Here is a 24,401-nt window from a genome sequence, read left to right as displayed (position 1 = left end):
TTCACACGTATTACAACATAAAGCATGGCTAAAACGACCAAACTTCTGGATTCATCCATCACACGAAGCTAAAACCATACCAATCACAATATGGCACAACTTACTGTATTCTCCCAGCCAGTGTTAAGAATTAATCTCTATTATGAGAAATTCAATAATTTAAAATAAATAGCTGAAAATAGCCTGTAATGTTTTAGTGAATAAACTCAAGACCTTATCTAGGTAAGATTAAATCCAAGAACCTCTACCTTGAGAGTTATAAATGAAAAGAGTGCAAACATAACAGTAATAAGGTAATGGAACAATAGCATAAGCAATGAAAAAAAAAACAATGATTCAGTGATATGAGAATAAAAATTAGGCAGGTGAGGAAGCCGGGAGCGAGGAGGGAGGTTGGGTTTTCTATTAACCACCTTCAGTGTGGTATTTCCCCATTGGGTCCCCAGCCCAACAGGCACAGCCAGGTCTTCAGGCTCTTACGGAAGGATATTGTGCAAATCTAGCCAACTGTAATTCAATAAACAATGGCTAAATGATCCATGACTTACAACATATGCTCTAAGTATGTTCTTTTTGCAAAATAAATTCAAAACATGTAGAAACAAAATATATGAAGCCATTCAATTCAAGTCAGTGATGAACTAATCAAAAATAAACCCATGACCCATTATGTTGAGAAAATTGCTTTTCTTTTGTTTGCTTGTCTCTTTGACTGATTACTGCCATCTGTTTGCATGTTGCAGTTTTCCTGGCAACTTTACAGAAGCGGTTTGCCACTGCCTTCTTCCCAGGGCTAAGATAGTGGCTGACCCAAAGTTATCCAGCCCCATGCAGGACTGGAACCCATATTCTCAGTTTCTAGCTTGCTATCTTTAACAATTATTCAAACTGGCTGTCATGTATTGTAGGACTTACTTATGAATAAATCTGGTTAGAATTTAGCTATATAATATAACCTAGGGTTGGCGAACCTTTTCAGCACCGAATGCCAAAATGGGAGCGCACACGCACAAGGGCTGGAAACCGGAAGAGCAGTTCCCCAGCGTGCATGCGTGTGCTGGAAAGCTGAGCTTCCGGTTTCCGGCATGCACACACACGCTGGACACTTGATTTTCCGGTTTCCGGTGCTCCCGCATGCATGAAGACCAGCTGGCTGGCGCACATGTGCACACCGGAAACCGGTAGAGCAATGGACGACGGCTGGTGTGCCCGGAGGGATAGCTCTGCGTGCTTCCGGCACGCATGCCATAGGTTTGCCATCTCCGATCTAACCTATACAGATAATTCCTCAAATATACCTACTTAGTTTATAATGTCAAAGGCTATATATTTAAAATAATAGATCTTCCATGTTTGGGTACCACAGAATCTCCAATAAACTTCCAAAGCCAATTAAGAAGCACTGTATGGGGAAAAAACAATACACATGTCCCTAAATCCTACTTAGCATATAATGCAAATTCAACCATAGTCTTTAGGGTTTTAGACTATTCATGCTCTAAAAAATTATTTTTTAAATCAGATCCAGTTACAATAGTTGATTAACATTTGACAGATCTTGCTGTCATATAATTAGTACAGTTAGCTTCATTTACAGCAAAAGGTTCTTTCACTGCATTTGAAATGACAATATACATAGAGCAAATCTCACATTCAGCCAATAAATTAGAGAAAGGACATTAAGCATTTATATGGCATCTAAAAGAATAAAAAACATTGCATTTTGTTTCCCTGGGGCAAAGAAGTAAGTTTCCTTTCCAAGTGTCTTTGATCAAACGCACAGAACATTTAAGGTTATCAGCGAGAAACATATTACCATTTTACTGTTTTGTTGTAGCTACCAGCTGCTAAATTTGCAATCTTATGCATAACTTGGTAGTAAAATGCACTACACTCAATAGTAATATTTGGGGAGGGGGTGGAATCTCTAGAAGCTTTTGTCAAGATACAAATTAGAATTGTTAATCTCTAGTTAAAATAACTGGACAATTTTTTAAAAAAATAAACGTACTGGGGATGAGAAATGCTTACCAATTTGCCATTTTCTAATAAAAGTTTAAGAGACTCCTGTAAGTGCCTAAGTTAAGATCAGGTTTTTGAATTTTTGATGACACTAGGCATCTTCGTGCTAACTTTTCACCCTCCAGGGCTTACAAAAACGAACAATTTTTTAAAGGAAAGAAAAAAAGCACAGACCCAAATATTTAAAAAGGAATTAAAATACAATACTATTGATGAAAAGTGGGGAATTCAAGAGGCCGTTGACTGCTAGAAACAACCAGACCTCTGGAGAGTGGAAACATTTAAAAATGAACACTAGAGGGGAAAAAAATATATGCAAAAGCTGAAACTGAGAATCTGAAGGGGGAAAACCTTTGGGATTTATTCTAATTTTTCTGTAGGCTATTACCCTCAAAATACACTTCCCAAACTCTGCTTGGGATAAATAAGCACGGCAGCTGTGATCACCAGGATTCAAACCCAGCATAAATGAGTAGAGATAATATCTCTGATCATGTGTAAAGTTCTTAAACGCTCCAATATTACCAATACAAAACTGCAGGGCAGCGACTGGTCAGGCTCGGCTCTCCCTCAAAACTGGTTCCTCCACCCCGACCTTAAAGAGCCCTCCGTAGGCTCAACCGTCCCCGCCACCTTATTTCCTTTGCCCGACAGAGCTGGTTTACAACTCCGGCGCGACCGTTCCCTTACCTGCCACTAAGTTGTCCCGCAGCCGGAGCGGGCCCCGCAAGAAATAAAGGAGACCCAGCACCGCCAGGAAGCCGAATGACCGCGCCCAGGGCCCTGCAGCCAGCCTCAGCCGCTCCCATCGCCGAGGGCCGGGCCCAAGGCCAGGCGACCGGGAGAGAGACGGCGCGGCATCCTCATTCACAGGACTATTCTCCGCCATGACTCCCGCCCTCGGCTTGCCGAGGCCTGGCTGGCTGAAGGAGGCAGGGAGGGCGGGATCAACCAGGCGCGCCGCCCAGGCCGCTTCAACCCGTTTGATGGAAGCCGGCGCGAGCGGCGGGTAGGTGGGGAGCCGGATAGGCGCCCCCGCCGGTTCCCTGTTCTCTTCCCTCGTTCGGATTCTTTCAGACGGGCAGCTGTCTCGTTTGCTTCATCGGGACTACCGTCCCTGCTCGCGCTGTTGTTTACGGGGAAGCCCTTTTAAACCCAGCTACATCTTGCATGGGATATGCCGATATGTTAGATATGTTATCTGATTTTCTGATAGGTCCGTTAAGAAATCAGGACTAATATATTGGGTTGAGCACCAGGTTTATTGTTTGCGCGTAGACAGGTATTTGGACAGAAATTGGGAGGGGGGGAGAAAAACGCTACTCATGAAACGCTGCTTTGCAATTTGAACCAAAGTGATTCGGCTGCAGTTATTGGCTGAGCAAAAACAAAAAACCGGGATTGGGCCCGCGGAGGCGGCCTTAATGAGCGAAGGTGTAGGATAAGCATCCACGTTTCAAAAGTTGTTCTTTCCAACGGACTTTTGAGGCGCCCAGCAGCCCTGCATGGCAAACAGCGGCCACAAGCGCCAGTTGACAGCGCGCATCCTCCTCTTCCTTCCTAACAAGGCAATAATCCTAACCAAGCCGGCCACATCCGCTCCGCTGACATCCGGCCGGCGAATTTCTGGCTCCGCCCCCAAGTTCTCCCGTCCCGACGTGCCGTGCGCGGGGTGACAGGTGGGGCTAGACAGATAGAAGCCAAAATGGCGGACTTCGAAGATCGGGTGTCGGATGAGGAGAAAGTAAGAAGCCTGGGGTGTTTGGGATGTCTTTACCAACGGAAGAAAGATAAACCTTTCTTCTCGGAGTGTACAGAGGTTTCTTTCATTGCTTTTATTTTTCTTAGCCGGACTAAGATTCTTGAAACTGAGGAGGTTCGGAAGTTTAAGAGGACCATTTTTGTCGGAAAATTAATTGACAGGAAAATTTACTGCTCTTTCTATATTTCTTTTGTTACTTCACTGGAGTGTGGGTTTTTTTCCCCATAAATTAATGGAACATATTGGGAAACTGTCCTGAGTTTCTGTGAACGTTGGTCTTTTAAGGGAAATGTTAATTTTACACTGGTATGCTTTATGATTTTCCACTTTGTATTTTAATTCCAACAGTTCATCCACTAAATATTGTGGTTCTGATAGTTGCTGAGATTTTGGATTATGTTTCAGTGTTGCCCTTCCTTAAAGTAGGTCAGGACAGAGAAAGTCCTGTGAGATACCATGTTCACTCTTTTTCCTTTGAAAAGACAAATTCTATAAATATGTGTTCCTATGGAATATACCTATACTCCAAATAAATTTCTGGAGTTCTGATATATTTCAGTAATATAGCACTCTTGTTTAAAAAAATTGTCCCCTGGTATTTCAGCTACAGGTAGTATATTTAAAATATAAACACATGAATTTGATAATAAAATCCTAACAAAAAGATTGACTAGGCTAACAAGTATTAAAGGTAAACATTTTTGAGGGAGGGAACATTCCATTATTTTGGAATATATCACACTGATATTTATGTGCCTCTATGTTTTTAAATAAGCTTCAAAATCTGGATAACCTGCTTCTAGATGGATAGATGATGTTTACAAACTGAAATCTTGACCATTCTTGTTTTAAAAGGCTTAGTGTTGCAAATTCAAGTATTGCAATTTCAATAGACAGTTTTTCAGAAAATGGAAAGCAATTTGAAATAAATACTGGTTTTACTTGTGTAAGTAAATTCCACTGTTGACCCTGGTGAAGTATTTTTTGCATATCTCTATATTTTATTCAAAAACTTTGAAAGCAATCTTCCCAGAAGCAATGTAGAATCTGCAGTTCTAAGTACTTTGATTGTTCTAGACGCAAACATGTCCTTTTATTCTGTGCAAGTTGTTTTTTAAAAAAACTTTTATTTTCTCATCTATATCTCACATGTGGAATAATGGAAAAGATTGTATTTGATCCTATAATGTTATACAGAAATTGTTAAGGCATAAAAGAAGAGCATGCATCTCTTACAGAAGCTTGCATTTGATTTTGAAAAGCAATATATTCCCTATTAGAAGTATGTCTTTGTATAAATGGTTCAGTATAAATAGAATTGCTTCTCTCGCTTTTCATAGATATTATCTAAATTTTAACTCACAAAATGCAAAATATCTTGTCTTTTTGTAACATTTCAATACCTATAATCTCATTTAATTTGAATCAAGTTGGATGCAGATGTTTGCTTTGCCAGCCATATAGTTGAGGGTGGCAGTTGTACTTTCACATTACAAGTTGAATACACTTCTTAGAGAATCAGGATAACTCTCACAATAAATCATTATTTATTGTTATAAGCTTTACTGTAAAACGTGATCTTATTTGCTTATATACTCTTTCAGATGCACGCTTAGAAAAGGCTAGGTAACAAAAATCATAAACATAAAAATGTTTAGGTTTTCTTTATTGTGAATGAGTTCTGGCAGGCTGAGTATGCTACAAATGCCTTCCATTAAGAGATGTCATCTAATGGGAAACAGGAGGCATGTCTTTTCCATCATGTTTTCCATCCAGAGCTGATGTGGCGCAGTGGTTAGAGTGCAGCACTGCAGGCTACTTCAGCTGACTGCTAACTACAGTTCAGCAGTTCAAATCTCACTGGCTCAAGGTTGACTCAATCTTTCATCCTTCCGAGGTCAGTAAAATGAGGACCCAGATTGTTGGGGGCAATATGCTGACTCTGTAAACCACTTAGAGAGGGCTGTAAAAGCACTATGAAATGATATACAAGTCTAAGTGCTATTGCTATGTTCATGGAAAATGATATGCTGTGCCCTATGGAACATCATATAACCCAAGATTTGAATGGCCCCAGCTTTTCTGACCTTATGTAAGACAATAGAAATCTAACTCTTTCTCATAATTTTAGGCACGAGTGAGCCAGTTTACTATTATGGCTGTTAGTATTTGAGTTGTGCTCCACATGTTCCATGTTCTTTTAACTTTTTTTTTAATAATTAAAGTTATTGCTTGCTAATCACTCAGATGTCTGTGTCAATTGAGGAAGCCATCTAAATAGATATATAATAAATAAATACAGTTAATAAAAACAAAAATGATCCAATATATTAAAACAGAAATACCACACTTAAAATAACAATTAGCAATTGTTTGCTATTAGTTTCTAAATTCTAAAAATTATGTCTACATTCAAGCTTCAATTCAGTCTAATCTACATCAGAAAATAAACATGGTCTTATCTACTATAGAGGAAATTAATGTTACATTCTTGATTTTGCATTTTTTGTGAATACTGTATGTTGTGTGTTCTATTTTATTTGTGATTTACTGGGAATTAACTATGCAAACTACTTTCAAGGCTTACATACAGGGATAAATATGAGTATCTTCAGGCTTTTTAACTACAAACATACCTCAGGTCTTCTCAAAGCCTTTTTAGAAGCCTTCTTCTTACAGAGATTCTGGTTTGGGCTGTTAATAGGAAAATTATACACTTGCCTTCAGAAATATCCCTTGCCTAATTCAATACTGTTCCTTTGGCTATTAATTATGAGAGAGCTCTATGTGGGCTGTTAACAATAAGTGCATATTTGTTCTAATTGCTTTAGCATTCCTTTTCTTACACAGCAGTCCTTTAATAATGGCTAATACAAATACAGTAATCTTTACAGAGACCTCCTGACCGCACAGAAAATTGTATACTTTTGTAGACCATGCATTCATATCTATGTGCTAGATATACTGAAGACATACAATACACAGTTTTTGCAATATTATTTTTTTAATGCTGCATAAGAACTCCCTCAAATGTCAAAGAGTAATAATGCAAAGTTCTCTGGCATAAAAATCACATTTGATTGAATCTAGCTTCTGAAATTTTATCTTGTATAACAGATATGAGAAGAACAAAATCATGAAACTTTGATTAGTGGAAAGTTGGCATTTCTTTCTTGATTTGTGAGATATGGTGTACATTGCTTAGAGATATTTCACCTTTAGTTCATAAATATTAGTTTTAGGCTACTTCAAGTAAAAATATGAGCAGTGGCTATATGGGCAAATACATATAGAAGAAGGCTGATAACTCAGGCCAGAGGAAAATAATATGACAGTTATATTACTAATTATAATCATTTATACAATATTGCTGCTGATATACATCCTAATATAGGTAATCCTGGACTTACATATGTTCATTTAGTGAGCATTTCAAGTTACAGTGGCATTGAAAAAAGTGAATTATGACCAGTTTTCACATTACAACCTTTGTAGCATCCCAAGGTCATGTGATTAAAATTTGGACACTTGGTAACTGACATTTAAGACAGTTGCACTGTCCTGGGGTCATGTAATTACAAGCTTCAGATATGCAAAACCTGGAAGACAGATTTGCTTAATGACCACATGATTCACTTAACAATTGTGGCACAAAAACTCATAAAATAACTTACTTAACTGCCTTGCTTAGCAATGGAAATTTTGGGCTCAATTGTGATCATACGTTGAGGACTATTTGTATTGCATATTGTGAAGTTGCATAAAGACCATTATTTCAACTGATGTACTACAAGTCACTGGTTTCCTTGTATGTATCTTCATTCAAAAATGTTACTTTTAGAACACTTATAGCATCCTGAAATGTTTTTTATTGATCTGAATATTGCTATTTTAGTTTTTGAATTATTATAGTTGGTTGCACAGTCAGGCAGATATTTAGACTGGATTTGGCATTCTGTCCTCAAGACCTCGGTGAGGTAGATGTTATTTGATGGTATAAAGGTATTGCAGCATGTAGGTTGTTCCAAAAAAAGCTGTCTTTTGCAAATGACTTCATGCTGCTTTTATCAGTGCTGGTGCTGTCCAATTGATGCTCCAGATGTTTGGGGATTGTACCCAAGGCATCTATTACCATTGGTACTATCTTTGTTTTCTTTTGTCATAGTCATTCTGTTTTTACTTGCAGTTTTGTTAGTTTATACCGTAATATTTAACTTAATCTGAATTAATACAGTTTTTACAATAAGAACCCAAACTCCTCTTCATGTCAAACATTTTTCAGAGTGCAAGAAAACTAATAGACTGAAGTCTCTATGAAAATTACTTAGGTGTAAGTAGCAATGAACAACATTAGCATTATTTATAATATATTCTATATATAATAAATACAAAGATCAGCAAGAATATTTATAGATATCCATCCTGATATATTGGGAATTTTATATAACTACAAACTGTCAGAAAGTATTAATAATGTTTAACCATATTATTATTAATTTGATTTTTACCCCACCTTTATTACTTTATAAGTAATCAAGGTGGAGAACATATGTAATACATTAATATTAATATTAATACTTAATATATTAATGATTCATGTAGCAATATAATTTACTAATTAGCATATTGTCATTGTATAGCAATAATGTCTAGCTTTGTGCCATGCATTTCTGTGAATGGTGATGAAAAAAGATACTTTTTTTGGATAGACTCAAGGCTGAAAATTGCAAACAGTTTAATCAGGAAAGTTTTCAGCTAATACAGCATGTGGAAAAGTACCCAGGCGGTGACTTCAAAGAAGAGACAAGATATTGAGAGATTCAGTTCTCATAATAAATGATGATTCGTAACATAACAGAGAGTTATTTCCCTGAGAACAAAAGAGATAATAACGGTTTAATAAAAAAAGTACAAAGAAGAGTGAGAAAGGAAACTGGTCAAACTTTGTTGGACTGATGAAGCCGTTTTAGAAGCATTTACAAAATGTATTAGAATTATATTCCTTTAGAAATACCTTATAGAACAAGCATTTGTGAAGATCCAGACTGGACTTCACCTGAATTTAAATCTAGCCTGGCTGTCTGATCTATTGAAAGTAATGCATGGATATGTAAATGAAAATTTTAATTCAAAAAGTGATCAGTAGAAGTTCAAGTGAAACATATTTGTTTCTATGATCTAAATCTGTGGATAAAAAAAACCAAACCAAATCAAGGAAAGTGCTTTATAGTATTATAGTATTCACTATGACAGAGCAGGGCTAAAAGTGGATCCTGAACATTAGGTACTACTGTCACCAGAGTGTTTCATTTGTCATTATTTTTTAATGTGACACAAATATATAAAATTCTATTAAAATTCAATGAAATACAATATTGTATTGGCTCTGTTCACTTATTTTCATGGTTCTACGTGCAGTTTCTTAACTACATATTTTCCTTCAATCCTGCACAGTATTACCATTGGTTTTAGATAGAAGTTAAAAATATTTGCTAATGGAATATATACCTTTTAATATATTCTTTTCCTATATTTGCACTTGAGATAAAATCAGCAAAGCATTGACTACAGGACAATTTAAAACTTTGTAGTCTTCAAGGACTGTATTGATAATAATTTTTGGACTAGACAAATATTGAGATGATTATAAGAAATAGCATTATAGTAACTTAAAAGGAGGGTTTTCATTGTTTCATATTGTTTTGTGTCCTTGTCATATTCAGAGATTCAGAGGAAAACTAGCTGAGAAATTTATTGTTATGCTATCATTTTCTACTGCATTGGCTGTTAATAATTATTAAACTAAATAATCTCTGAGTAGCAATGCTTTAAAGTAATCATAGTGTCATGATTATTGCTTACAGGTACAATTTCTAATAAAAGCTCATACTATAGCGCTTGAACTTTTAACCATCTAGAGCAATGTTCTAGAAAGTCAGTAAGGAATAGTGCTTTTCTTCCCCAAATAGCGTTTTTTTTAGAATTTCTTTAATTTGTCAATTTTTATGTTGTATCAATCGTAATTTGTAGTCACTGAGGTAACTTAATAAAATCAACCTTATGCCACAGATATTCCATACAATAAAGTTAAGAATAAGGTATTATTCAGCACTGTTGAAAGTCAGACAACATACTAAGATATATTTTGAAAGTAAAGTAGGTCAGAAATATATTAACTGGCTATATATGAGAATTGATTCCTAGTGTCCACTTAGTTAAGAGTCTTCGTGTGTGCTTGAGAAAAATAAATTGTTATATGAGGATGTTAGATATTGGGTGCTACTTTTGATAATATTAAAAACTGATTTCCATGGATGTGAAGAAAAGTATGATAATACGCATAGATCAATGAAATTCTTGTATACCAAACTCTGCAATAAAGCTTTTGAACCTGTAATAATTGAGTATATAAGAGTATTTCAGCAGCATATATGAAACTATACTTTCGTGGGCAGGTGAAAAGCTTTATTCATAAACATGACTGTTAAAGGTTTAATCAATAAATTAGAATACATCTCTTTCTCTCATCTAATAATATTCCAGTTGACACTTTGATGAGGCATGTTATAGAAGAGATGAAAACGAGATTTAGGATTTCAAGGGTGGAACAGGTGAGGATTTTCCATAGGCTACAGGAGCATATTTTACTCTTTGGTTTTGTATGTTATGACTGTCCATTCTACAATTAAAACTAAATACCACTTTAAAAACTACAGTAAAACTTGACTTGCTAAGCTCATATGGTTTTCTCTATAGGTTCGCATTGCTGCAAAATTTATCACCCATGCACCCCCAGGGGAATTCAATGAAGTGTTTAATGGTAAGTAAAACAACAAAAGGTCATTGATGTTTTTACTAACAATATTATTGTTAGTAAAAATTTACAGTCTTTATTTTGTTTTTATTATTTATATTCTATGTAATCTGCACTGACTCCTAGTTATTGACTCACCTGAACGTTCCTTTTCAGCTCGCTGCTCCGACAATCCACATGGGCACTAAGTTGCAGTCTACTGAACCTCCTTCTACATATCAAAGGCCAATACAGGATTAGGGTATGCAGTATCAGTATAATCCTGTATTGGCCTTTGATATGTAGAAGGAGGTTCAGTAGACTGCAACTTAGTGCCCATGTGGATTGTCGGAGCAGCGAAGCTGGAAAATAATAAAACAATATTAAAGCAAGGACACAATGTCAGTAATAATAAATAAGGTAAAGTTTAAGGTAAATAATAAAAAGGTAAAGGTTCCCCATGCACATATGTGCTAGTTGTTCCCGACAACTAGCACATTTCAACGAGGGGGACCCCCCCTCCTGGCCCAACCAGGTCTCCGTAATACTCGCCAGGTCTGCTCCCCCCTCCTGAACGAGATCACAAATGAGGGAGGCTTTATTTACAACAGACCTGGCGTTGCACAACATCAGCCGAAGGCCCGGGCCCTGAGGATCTGTGCAACCTGGGGAACAAGTAGAGCATTGGGGGCCGGAGCACACCACTGCTCGGAGACAGCGGGTGCGCGCTCCCACAACACGATATGGACCCCTGCTCCCGTCATGCCTGCCCCTCCCACCCCTGCTCCCGTCATGCCTGCCCCTCCCACCCACAGTACTGATGCCAAAAACATCTTCTGGATAAGCTCTAACCCCCTCCTTGACCCCGGAACCCCCACCTCCCATGCCGCGCCTCGCCTCGCAACCAGACCTGGCCCTCTCCTAGGTGGGTTATCCCCCATACCCACAGCCCTAATTCTAATCTGACCCTCCCCCTCCCTGGAGCCCCTTAAAAGTTTAGCTAAAAATTTATGTAAAAAACCCCTCAACCCCCTCTTCGCTGCATGCCACCTCTCTGGGCTCCAAAGCCCATCATCAAGGTAGGTCCTCGATAACATGGAGGGCCAGGCCTGCGAGAGGGGGGAGTCTCGCAGCGCAAGAAGTTCAGCTTTTAAGTTTTTAGCTTTTTAAAGTTCAATTCTATTTAAAAATGAATCCATCGTAACATACACATATTTATATTTCTTTTAGTGTAATCTTTAAAAATCTAACTTTCAGAGCAGATTTCAGTGACAAGAAATATAATCTTCACAAAGTATATATGAATCATGAAAACGTTCTATGAGGAAGCGATAGTATTTTCTTTTAATATCCTTTCTATATTTGTGTTAAGTTCTCATATGTTTCTAAGAGAACCTTATCAGTTCCGACCGAGAACAGTAGTTCCTGTTGAGAACAATATAGCTAAGCAACTTTTACTCAGACATGAACCTGAGTGCCAGTGGACATTGCTTCAAAGCCATAGCATTTTTGCCAATTTATGTGAATATTTTCTTCCTTAGATGTTCGTTTGCTGCTCAACAATGACAATCTCCTCAGGGAAGGGGCAGCCCAGTAAGTACTATGAAAGTGTAATTGTTTCTGAAATTGTTCTGTTAGTGTAAACCTAAAGTTTTAATGTAATTTTTTCCTATAGTGGCAAAATATTAATTCAAGACCATAGTTTTATAAATACTTTAAAGAGTGTAGGGTTATGTGTCTGTTTTTCTATAGAATCAGAAGCTAATATTTACTTATCTGTTTCTGACAGCGCATTTGCACAGTATAATATGGATCAGTTCACTCCAGTGAAGATAGAAGGATATGATGATCAGGTGAATTGTAATGATTCTTGTCATCTACTGTAGTGTTTGCTTATTGAATTTTGGGATTAATTACATACCAGTAGTATAATCTTTCTATAGAAATATGTGTAGAAAGTAACACTTCTACATCAAATGAATTTTATTTACTGGTCTCTGCCACTTTTTTATGTTTCAAAGCCAAGAAAATGTTGGATAGAACTAATAGCTATAGACTCAGTCATTAGAATACTTTTCTCAAACCAGAACAGAATAGAGTCAAATTTGGTATGGAGAGAGAAGCCAGAAAAAAAAAAGATCACATTCAAAAGCAAGTAGAGCTAGCTGAGAAAAAAAATGTCAGAGGTGTCTCAGTTTCATGGTCTCCTGTTCCTGAACAGAACTATTATTAAGACATTAAAAGAATTCCAGCAGCTATGATTCTCATACTTTCCCAACCTTGATATAAAGAATCTTGACTTAGTTATATAATGCTGAACTGGAAGGTGTTGTTCATGTTATATACTTGTGTCAGGTTATGATGGAATCCTTCTTTGTAATACTGTATATCATCATGTGCTATTCTGTTAAGAAATAGAAGAATGTTGAAGAACCAACACATAGAGAACTAACAGATATGTGCTTTTCTGTAAGTATAAATTCAGCTTAGGTATCTTTTGCCCTCCTCCAATACTCTTTACATTACAATCTCTTTTTCTCAGTGTCATATTGAGTATTCATAATAGTGATAGCAATATACTATGGCAGTTTCTCATGCTTAAAGGCTGCAGCATTTTGAATAAACTGCTGTAGAGATGCAGCACTATCCTAAAGTCTCTTCAGGCCTGACGATTAAATTTAGAAACAGTAACAATAAAATGAGCATAGCAAAGTGAGGGCTGATGTAACTGCAACATGAGACCTGGGCATAGAATAAGAATTATCATGATGGCAAAGGGAAGATTTGGACATACAGTATTAATGTATTATGTATTTAACTTGAATTGAAAAGGAATAGAAAGTTTCATGTTCAAAGAGAAATCAAATCTTTCAAGGAATCTTTTCCTTGAAAAAATTTATAATCAGATGTTGAACTAATTCATTCTTACAGTTCTTAAGGAAAGAGATACTGTGTTCTGAATTTGTTTAGGAATTTGGTTGCATAGTATGGTATTTCTTTGAGGTGGTCCTTTCATTTGCAAAGTAGCAAAGAATAATTTATCCCAGGAATTGATGACTTGATGTAAATTAAATTGTGCTGAACAGATGTTTCCAATTTCGAATTACTGTTCTTTTTAAGTTTTCATCTTGCAGGATCATAAAAATTAATCTGTCAGAGATAGTAGGAATTAAATAGCAATCCTATTTTGAACAATAGCAATTTCTACCTGGATTATCACAGTAAATTATGTCTTTGAACAATATGTGGAATTTCAGATATTTTCAAACAGTAAAATCTCTATTTTGTCTTAAGGTTTATGTGAAGCAGACAATTTTTTGAAATTTTTTGTGGGTTTCTTTTTTTTTCTGTTAGGTCTTAATCACAGAACATGGTGACTTTGGTAACAACCGGTTTTTAGACCCAAGGAATAAGATTTCCTTTAAATTTGATCATTTGAGGAAGGAAGCAAGCGATCCTCAGCCAGAAGACATAGATACATCACTAAAGTCCTGGAGGGATGCCTGTGATAATGCATTAAGAGCTTATGTGAAAGATCATTATCCACATGGCTTTTGTACTGTTAAGTATATAACTCTTCTTACGTTAAAACTTTATCCTTATATTAATTATTGTAAAAAAGTATTTTGACTGATAGGGTCAAAATACTTGCTCTTTCAAAGTTGGAATCAGAAGTGTTTCTCACCCGTCTTCCACAAAAGCTAACACAATTGGATTTGCAGTGCATTTATTTTTTATCAATGTAAATATTTTTCTTTGAAAACAGGTTTATAGTAAAACTATAGATGGACAGCCAACAGTTATAGCTTGCATTGAGAGTCACCAGTTTCAACCCAAAAACTTTTGGTAAGCTTGTCTCTAATTATTTAACTTATACCCCACATATAACTGTCATTATTAAAAAAAATATATGCTTTCAATTAATTTTTCATATTTCTTAGAACCTTAAATTTCTGAGAGGAAATTCATCTTTTGGGGGTGCTATATAAGAAATTTTATTAAATAAATATTTGTATACAGGTCTACAAACCATATATTTGTATACAGGTTTACAACTATAATTGAATCTAATTTAGATTGTAAATCATGACAATCATGTCATAAAGTGGGTCACATGACCATGCCTGATTTTATGACTTTTTTGTGGTGGCTATTAAGCAAATGTGGCAGTTGTAAAGCAAATAGGGAGATTAAGCAAACTCATTGTTTGCTCTGGGGTATTTTTTGCTGGAAATCGGGCTGGCTTGATCCCATCCTTTCGGTTTTAATTTGAAATTGGTTTTCACTGGGTTGTTTTAAATTGAGGGCCGAAATTATTTAATGTCTTTTAAACTGTTTTTTAAATTTTATATGTTATGTTTTATCTCGGTTGTTCACCGCCCTAAGTCCTGTTGGAGAAGGGCGGTATAAAAATCAAATCAAATCAATAAATAAATTAAATAAATACTGATTTCTGACAAGGGCATAAAATCATGATTAGGTAACTCTGGAGTGCTGCAAACAGTTCTAAATGCAGGCAGGTTGCCGTGTACCCAAAATGTGGTCACGTGACCATGGGAAGGGAAATGTCAGAACTTGGAATCTGGGGTGTAAGTAGCTTTTGGTGGGGTCTGTTGTAACTTCAGATAGTTGCTAGGTGACCAATTGTAAGTCAAAGACTGTATATGCACATTAAAGTGCAAATGATATCAGAAAGGGATGGGCATTTATAATTATTGAAAAAATGGAGAGGTAAATTTAATTCTGATTCACTTAAATTGGAATTTGCTTTGAGAAGAAAGATTCTATTGGCTGAATAGATTCATCTCTGCTGAGCCCAATAAATCATTATCTTATGATGGGTAAATGTAAACCTCCAAGATAGTTTTGACAATTACTTCTAAAAGCTTGAGTCAATATTATAGAAGTTTATGAAGTATGACAATTGTAGTCAAAAATAGCTATGGAATCCCATGATTGCATATCCCTGTCTAAATGAATGGTATTTGCTTTTTCAAAATTCTCTTTGTTAAGAGGTAAAATTACATACAGGTAATCCTCATTTAGCAGCTGCCTCATTTAGTGACTATTTACAATTAAAATGGTACAGTTAAATCACTGAGTACTGATCCCAAAAGAATACATATGTATTGTTCTTTTATGCCTGTTTTATTATAATAAATAGGAACAACTGTAATTCTTCTTTGTAAAAGTACATATAGACTCTGAATAATTCGTATATGATTATATTTTTAATACTGAGTATTATGACACTTCTGGTGCCCGAATAGATAAATAATGCAATTTGAAAAACAGCCATAAACTTATGACTTCACCAAATCTCATCACTTTTGGAGGCATTTAAAATTATTTTTTCAGCTCTGGCAAAGAGCTTGCGATAGAAATGTATAGACTCTAGGAAATACTACATTGAAAGGAATGGCATTTTATTAACCTGAAAACCATTTAGAGGGAATAATTTTCAACTTATTCCCCCATTCTTATAATTAATCTAGCTTCTGTTTTTGGTAGGAATGGACGCTGGAGATCAGAATGGAAATTTACCATCACTCCACCTACAGCTCAAATGATTGCAGTGCTCAAGATCCAGGTTTGTTAAGCTATACAGAAACTGTACCAATAAACTCCTTCCAAAATTTGATTCTCTCAAATAGGAAATTATATGACTACCTGCTAGAATTGGGTATGTCCAATTTAATGAAAAGAAGGACTAGAAAAGAAGGCTTTGCTAACTGCTATAAATGTGTTACTGCTTACCTATGGTAGCATTATTTAGAAATGGCCCAATATATTTAAAGATAGCAATACCCTTGAGAAATAAATTTGGTTTGTGCTTTCTTATTGCTAAAATGATGTTTTATATCAATTAAGATAGTTGCACAATATAGATTTGTGTAACTACTGTGTGCAATTTAACTGAATAGTTATAAATAATGACCAAATTTTTAAAACTGCATTCAGTATAAATTAATGAGCATTTTTAAAAAGATAAAAAGATATTTTTATAAGTAAAAATATTCTGTATCAGTGGTATGCATAACTTGAAACAAGGCCATTTAACTTTGTCAAAACTTGATCAGAAGCATCAAGGAAAAGTTTTTTCTCTTTAAATTAGGAAAGAAGGAAGGCTTCGTCCCTTTACAAAATTTAGTACAAAGTATTTAAATCCTCAATGGTTTCGTTTTTATATAGGTGCATTATTATGAAGATGGTAATGTGCAGCTGGTTAGCCACAAAGACATACAGGAATCTGTAGCAGTTTTGGTAAGTGAGGAAATTTATTTAATATATCATTATTTTGCTGTCTTTTACATGCAATTCTCCTTTTAAAGATAGGAGTTATGAGTTATTTAGTAGTGGATAGGATTTTGCTTGGGGAGAAAGTGCTGTGCAGGATGTACTTTAGTTCAGAACGTAATTTCTGCATTTCAGAAATGACTTTTCTCTCTGCCAGAGAATTAAACCTTGGTTTATGTGCTATCTTTTGAAGAATATTGTATACAGATAGTCTTGAATTTACAACCATTTGTTTAATGATAATTCAAAGTTATAATAGCACTGAAGAAAGTGACTTATGACCAGTTTTCACACTTACGAACATTGCAGCATCCTCATACTCATATGATCAAACTTAGGTGCTTGGGACTGGCATGCATTTACAATGGTTGCAGCATCCCAGGGTCCTGGGATTGTTATTTGTAACCTTCTTGGAGCCCCATTGACGAGCAAAGTCAATGAGGAAAGCCAGATTTGCTTAACAACCACAGAATTCACTTAACTGCAGTGATTCACTTAACAACCATAGCAAAAAAAGTTGTTAAGTGGGGTGTGAGTCACTTAACAACTGCCTTGCTTAGCAGTAGAAATTTGAGGCTCAATTATGGTCATAAGTCAAGGACTACCTGTAATCAAAAACTGTTGGTTTTCCACCTAAACCCCCTCCCCCAATTGAGTCTGCAATAAATTGACAATATAGTATTTCATCTACTGTATCTACATACATAGATGTAGTAGATGAAATATTATATTGTCAATTTATCAGCCTCTCTGGAGTCAGGGCTTTAAGCTGTGGTGTCTCTACCATTAAATTATGTGGGGATGATATTTGCGAACAAGCCTTCTTCAGGTGGGATTATATTGTAGATACTGACTATCTTGTAGATTACTCCAAGTTATGTGGTACTCATGTTTGTGGTACTCCAATTTATGTGGTACAGCATATTTTTGGTACTCTTCATAAAAGAGACATCAAATAAGTATTTTCAGAAAAACTAAGAAAAAGAAAACTTTAACAGCAACTGTACTTGTACCATGAACATATTTTATGAAAAAAGAATTACTGCAAAGGAATAATAAGGAAGCCAGAAACATGTTAATTATGGCATACTTGATCATTTGATAGTGTATTGCTGGTGATTATTGTGTCAAAGAGTGAGTCAGGGTGTGGCACACTGGTTAAGGTATTGGATATTACTGGATTGAGAGAAATCAAATTCAAAGCCAAATTACTTTTACCCATATAAACTCACTGTATACCTGTGCCCAGTCAGAATCTCTACCTGATGTGGTTTTTATTTTATTTTATTTTATTTAGCATATGACATCAACAGAGGTCATGCAGTCACTGATTACAATACAACCTGATGTGTTATTATGTAATTATAATGATAAAGTATCTCCATTTAAGTTGCCTTAAGCTCTTAAAGAAAAATTAGAATAAGAAAACATTTCAAAACACACAAATGGGTTTACATCCACATTGAGCAGTTGATTTCAGTTTATACAACATTTCTTTCCTATCTTTCTTTGCTCCTACGGGATCCCTGAACTAGGACAATTTTGGAGGAGGAAAAGCTAGGTTTATAAATTGATAGTTATTCTGTGAGAAATTGTCAGAATTGATTTTCATCTAAACCAGGGGTTCCCAACCTATACCCCACACCCCTAGAACGCTTCTGATATAATGTCGCACCCCTTACAAAAATAAATAATTATATGCATATTATTATGCATATATACTATAATTTTGAAACTTCTAAACCCAAGTTTTTGCACCCCCTGGAATATCGTCTCACACCCACAGGGGGTGCGAGCACCCCAGATTGGGAACCCTTGATCTAGACACTTACCAAATACAAATCTGTTATTTAATAATGATTAACAATTATGCAGTCCAAACTAAATTTACAATTTTCATCCAAAAACTAAGACCTGAGGCACCAAGTTAAGTTCAAAATTTAGGAATATGTATTCATTATGCCATAAAATTGAACTTATAAAACATTAAAAAATCCTAAAGAATCATACAGTGTGAAAGACTAATGTTTGCATTCTTTTTGTAGAACGATGTCCAAACAGCAAAAGAATTTATTAAAATCATAGAACAGGCAGAAAATGAGTATCAGGTAAGAAAATAAAATATACTATTCTTATTATTAATATTATAAAACAGCATTTTCAATCGCATTCTATTTGTTTTAGAGTTCTCTGTTAGGGGAGGACATAGAACTTAAATTCTTTCCCTCTCAAAATGTTTGTCCCCAGTGGATACAATTATTACAGTAACCAACAGTATGCACTACAACAATCAAAACATACTACAACGATCATTCAGATTGATTGACTCAAAGTTTCGATACAGCTGTCCTTTAATATAGTTCTCAAGTCTGGTACAGTTAATTAGAGCTGCATCTTGCTGATAAACATGAGTTTTCCAAATAAAATAAGCAGGTTATCTAAATAATCAGATGCTTATTTCACTCATCACATCCAATTCCAGTTCATTAAAAAGTAGCAGTCCTAAGACTTAGTGAAGCTATATTGGATTGTGTCTCCAAATGTTTGGTAATTTTATCTTTAATGGTAATTTCCACTGTCCTCCCTGAAATGGATATTAAGTTGACAGATTTGTAATTTCTTGATCTCCCTGTAGGTCTTTCTTAAAAATTGAAGTTACATTGGCAACTTTCCAGTCTTCAACTATAGAGGCTGAGTGTAAAGACAGGTTGCATATTTCAGTTGAAGATGCACCTTTCAATCCAAAGATTATTAAGGAACTTGAAACCTTCATAACCTTTGGGTTGAAGGGTTATCATCAGGGCTGGTGATTTGTTGATGTAGAAATGGTCAATAAGGCTTAGAAGTTCTTCTCCTATTGCCACTATATGGTTCAGTTTGTCTAATTTCCTTCCTGAGAATGGGCTTGGGGATCTCCCCTAATTTTTCTGCTTGAAGATGGAAGCAAATTGTCTTCTGGGCAATTTTCTCTTCTTAACATACCTTCTTCCTTTTTTTTTTTTTTTTTTTAATTTGATTTATATGCCTCCCTTCTCCGGAGACTCAGGGCGGCTTACAGTGCGTTAAGCAATAGCCTTCATACTTTTGTATATTTTATACAAAGTCAGCTTATTGCCCCCACAAACTGGGTCCTCATTTAACCTACCTTAGAAAGGATGGAAGGCTGAGTCAACCTTGAGCCTGGTGAGATTCGAATTTACAGTAATTGCAGACAGCTGGTGTTAATCACAATGCTTTTTTTAGTCTGCAGACCCACCAGTTTACCTTGACTTTAATGTATTTGAAGAATTTTCTATTATTAATAAAAGAGAATATTTGTAGCTCAGGGTTGAAATGCACTGTGAATGCACTAGCACTAATGATGTTACCTAGTTTGAAGTAATGAAGCGTCTTCAAGAAAGTAACAAAACTCAACCCCAAGGACCCCTCATTTTCTATTACAATTTTCACGATTTGAGTCAGGTGCTCTTCAAATTTCTTTTTTGCCTCCTTCACTGTTTCTTTGCATTTCTTTTGACAGAATTTGTGCTCCTCTTTGTTTCTTTTATTGGGAATAGGTTTTGTACTTTCTAAAAACTTTCCTGACCTTAATAGCTTTCTTTACAGTATTAGTCAATCATAAAAGCCTCTTCTTGGACTTGGGGGCCATTTGCCTAATTTTAGGAATACATTCTTTTTAAGCCTCTATTATTTATCCTATGTTTTTAAACAGGACCCAAACTTTACGGAAGGAGTATACCTCTTTGGATTTTCGTTTGAATTTTTTTTTCATCAGTCTTCTCAATTTTGAGAAATTCTCTTTTTGAGGTGAAATATGACTTTGTGGGACTTGTTATGTTGGCTATCACTTTTTTGAACATTAAATTTTATTGCAGTATGGTTATCATTTCCAATCAACTACATATATTCTTATACCAAGTCTTGAACACCTTATAGAAGATTTTACCTCCCTGTCATGGTTTGTGCAGACATTTACCCAGTCATTGTGTGGATAATTTAAATCTTACATTATTATAACAATTATTTTTGGGGATGTCTCTGATTTTCTTCTCTAATTCTATCTCTATGGGCATCCTGGTTATGCGGGTGGTAGTACATCACCCATATCAACATTCCTTTTATGACCTGATATTTTTATTTTGAGTGATTGTGTCACTCTGATGACACAAATGATCTGCCCCTTTAATGGATGTCAAGACAACTTAATTAAATGGTCTCTTTTACATCTCAGGAGCACTTCTCACTATCCCTTTCCTTGTTTTTCCTATAGAGTTTAACCAGGTTCTACCAGATTTCAGATATTTGTACTCTCTTCTAGGACCAGGCATTTCACCCTTTTGGCCTGCAGCCCTCCAGCATTCATAGACAACAGTCCCATGTTTTATTCAGCCCTGTTGAATAGTCATCACATCTGTCTCAATTATGCTCTCTATTCTAAGACCTCCCTTTTAGAATAAGTGTAATTCTTTTTAACTTCTTCTCCACACACTGCATCTGAGGCTTCCAACTATGTCCAGATTTGAAATACGTTACACACTTATAAACCTTTTCATTCGTTTTATTATATGTATATTTCATATTTCTTACATAATAAATTTAAGGTAGCTTGCACAGGACTCACAAGTAGTTTTTCACTGTAGCATTTATTTGCTAAACAAAATACCTTTTTAACTTGGCCACACATTGTTGAAAAGGGTATGACTGCATTTGGGGATATGATTTCTGTTCAAAGCAACATTGATAGTACGGAACTTTTTTTTTCCCCAAGAGGGAGATTCCTTTTTTTTTTTCCTCCCTCCCCATGATTTGTGAGAAATATCAAAACTAGCTCCTGGGTCCATTTATTTATTACATGACTTTTACAGAAGATTGATATAGGAGTTTGCTTAATAAATAATTTTGAAGCTCTCAAAAGATTGAACCACTAAAATTTGAAGCTACATAGTGTGGGAGCAGATTAGTCATAGGAAAGTAGAAGAGAACAGGATTTGATGATTTCAGGTGATGGTTCTTCAGAAAAAGTGCCATGCCATCCATAGGTTAATCTTTTATCAACCCAGGCAGAATCACTCTGCCTCTCTTTGAGCATTATTATTATTTATAATAATAATTATTTGAGAGGGTATACCAGCGCTCCTTTTCCTGCATGGGGAAATGATCTATCTAAGCAGAGCATGCACTGAGCAAGTAAAGCAAATGTACTTTTATCTTGCTTTGAGCAATCTAGCAAAGGGCATAGTAGGATGGGTTAAAATCCTTTAGTAGTTAATCAGTATACATTATAAATATGTACATTTTGACATTCTAACCTCTAACTAACTGAATTATTTGCAGACAGCAATCAGTGAAAATTATCAGACAATGTCAGATACCACATTCAAAGCCTTGCGTCGCCAGCTACCAGTCACCCGAACTAAAATTGACTGGAACAAAATCCTCAGCTACAAGATCGGCAAAGAAATGCAGAATGCCTAAGAGCAGAGATGCTGTGGAAAATATTAGCATGCAAAATAAACAGCAAATATGGTCCTTTGCCAAGTAGGTGGGTTTCCTGAAATTGGCATTTGTCTCGGGCTTTTGGCGTTAACAGGTTTTGTAGCCTTACAAAGGACTGTTAGAGACATAACATTTTGTTTGTGTATGTTCTTGCCTTGAAAACATCTGGTGTAAGAGTTACAGTGCATTTTCTAGTAGGCTTACTTAATATAGCCACTTTGGGATGAGTACTATCAGTCCTTGTATTTGCTAAAAAGTGTCTTCGCTAAGAGTCTTTCTAGAAATGCAGGCTGGTAATATTGGACTTACAGTCCCAGTACTTTTGCCAGCATATGTATTATATTCAATTTAATAGAAATGCTGGCAGCTTTACGGTGTTGCTTTACACCAGATACAACCTTTCCTTGCTTGTCTCCCCTCAAAACTGCCAATCGCCAACTAGCAATATCTTCTAGGCTTACCTTTTTCATGTTTGCAAAATGTTTACAAGACTCTTCCCAGAAATGCCAAGAAGGCCAGGTCTTCTTAAATGCTGTTTTGGGGGATGGTTGTTTTTGTTTTTTAAATCCAAAGACTTGAGCCTCATTTTCTTCGAGTAAACTATTTTCTCATTTGTATTCCTGGAAGTACGGTTAATATAAATATCTGCATTTTTACTGGATGGATCCTCCATTTTTCTTAATACTTGTCTGCTGCTCAGATACTTGTTTAGATGGAGAAGAAATTACAAAAATGAAATGCTGTAAATGTTTAAATATTGGATTTATTGTGCTTTAATGCTTTGTGGCAAGCTGATGGTATTTGCATCAGAAATGTATGAATGAACATGTCTTAAGTGGGTCAATAAAATGTTTGCACCAAGGCATATTTTGGAGTTTCTTGCTTATTTTAAGATACTTGGAGAAATTTGGTTTGTTAGGAATATTTCTATATCACGTTATGTTAAATTGGGGCTAATTAATCCACAGATTATACAGAGTTCAAATACTTCTCCTTTGGAGAGCAAAGGAGATAAAAATATTTAAGTGTTTTATCTAAAATTTATTTGCTGTTTTTAAAATATATTTTTCCATAAGTATGCAGGAGTTGTTAGCTATAACTCTAGTTCCAAGGTGGCTTAAAATTCTGTCTTGTTCACAAACTATAAAGCATGATGTGGGCTTATATAATACACTAAGCTATTTTACCCACCCTTATAGGCACGTGAAACACAATGGGAACAAATAAATGCAAGCTGGGACACGTTGGCTGTTATGTCAGTTTATAAGGCTTGGATAATACAACTGCTGATTCTTTTTTCTTTCCCTTACCCAGGAATGTATGTGGAGAAGGTGATTTATGGCCTTTAGAAATAGTCATAGGAAGACTAAAACTATACCTTATTGAAATAGGCAATAATAAAAAGCATCTTTCAAGTCTAGCTGTATCTTCCTTTCTTTACCTCTCATACACCAGGATAGATTTTTAATTCTTAAATTAAAAGTGGCTCAATTGACTTTGAATTACTATTGGTAACGCTTCTAATCCCAATATCTCTTAGGATGAAGACAGGCAAAAAAATGATAATCACACTATCCTCCATGACTTTCAGAAGGCTATCAATCACCTTTTCAGCGTACACGTGATTCAAGAGATTCCACGGGATGACAGATTATTAGGCATATACTCAATGCTCTTCATTGTTCCCACAAAACAAGCATGAAATGGCATGCTATCTGACACATCAGATACACAGATTTGAGGTAGAATCTTTGAGTACTATCATATTCTAGGATCAAGGTACCTGGCTCCATCAGGCTTACCTACATACATATTCCAATTTAGCCATCCTATTGGAAGTTACTAAGTTTCAAGTAGTAGGGTGCGCTCTACTTCTCGTATCGGTAGGGCGTGGATATTCAGAGCCAAATGTAGGCTTTGAGGTTGGGGGTTTAATCAACAAAAAAAGCATATCCTTCACCAATTCCTAGCCTCGAGCACCATGGCAATTGCTAATCTTTCTGCCAAAGTCAAAGGACTACCCTCACCAAT

At 35.7% G+C, this 24,401-nt stretch overlaps 2 protein-coding genes across 8 annotated transcripts in view; one reads left to right on the top strand and one right to left on the bottom strand.

Annotated features, from left to right (window-relative positions):
* The window catches only part of ST7L (suppression of tumorigenicity 7 like), a 41,098-nt gene extending 37,425 nt beyond the window's left edge, over positions 1-3,673 (bottom strand). For 2 of the 4 annotated variants that reach the window (XR_004590825.3, XM_087889373.1), the window contains exon 1: positions 2,713-3,672. Coding sequence is in view for 2 of the 4 variants with exons in the window: in XM_087889373.1 (XP_087745499.1) it covers positions 2,713-2,911 (199 nt within the window). In the remaining 2 variants the exon portion in view is untranslated. Of the gene's footprint in view, positions 1-2,712 lie in introns of all 4 variants that reach the window. The other 2 variants (XR_015733026.1, XM_034414296.3) reach the window with 2 other exon arrangements.
* CAPZA1 (capping actin protein of muscle Z-line subunit alpha 1) lies at positions 3,084-23,235 on the top strand. 4 transcript variants are annotated; one of them, XM_087889374.1, is made up of 12 exons: positions 3,706-3,766; positions 10,328-10,395; positions 10,541-10,604; positions 12,119-12,170; positions 12,367-12,430; positions 12,996-13,046; positions 13,932-14,138; positions 14,344-14,423; positions 16,089-16,167; positions 16,770-16,841; positions 18,920-18,982; positions 22,209-23,235. In XM_087889374.1, exons 2-12 carry the CDS (start codon positions 10,339-10,341, stop codon positions 22,347-22,349), a joined length of 930 nt encoding a protein of 309 aa, XP_087745500.1. In that variant the 5' UTR covers positions 3,706-3,766; positions 10,328-10,338; the 3' UTR covers positions 22,350-23,235. The 4 variants fall into 4 exon arrangements, with proteins under 4 accessions (XP_060545706.2, XP_087745501.1, XP_087745502.1 ...); XM_087889375.1 differs by lacking the exon at positions 10,328-10,395 and having other exon boundaries at positions 3,633-3,766; XM_087889376.1 differs by lacking the exon at positions 12,996-13,046 and having other exon boundaries at positions 3,652-3,766.
* Positions 23,236-24,401: the final 1,166 nt, after the last annotated feature.

This window comes from Pantherophis guttatus, chromosome 3 (assembly GCF_059756535.1).
Source record: "Pantherophis guttatus breed Tessera chromosome 3, ASM5975653v1, whole genome shotgun sequence".
Classification (NCBI taxonomy): domain Eukaryota; kingdom Metazoa; phylum Chordata; class Lepidosauria; order Squamata; family Colubridae; genus Pantherophis; species Pantherophis guttatus.
The sequence above is the reverse complement of the archived record's forward strand: the minus strand, read 5'-3'. Positions and strand labels throughout refer to the sequence as shown.

Excerpts from the sequence above, each read along its gene's own strand:
- CAPZA1 (XM_087889374.1), top strand. The coding sequence starts at position 10,339 with ATGAGGCATGTTATAGAAGAGATGAAAACGAGATTTAGGATTTCAAGG. Across the intron at positions 13,047-13,931 it reads TAACAGATATGTGCTTTTCT|GTCTTAATCACAGAACATGG; the intron begins GTAAGTATAAAT and ends TTTTTCTGTTAG. Across the intron at positions 18,983-22,208 it reads AGGCAGAAAATGAGTATCAG|ACAGCAATCAGTGAAAATTA; the intron begins GTAAGAAAATAA and ends AATTATTTGCAG.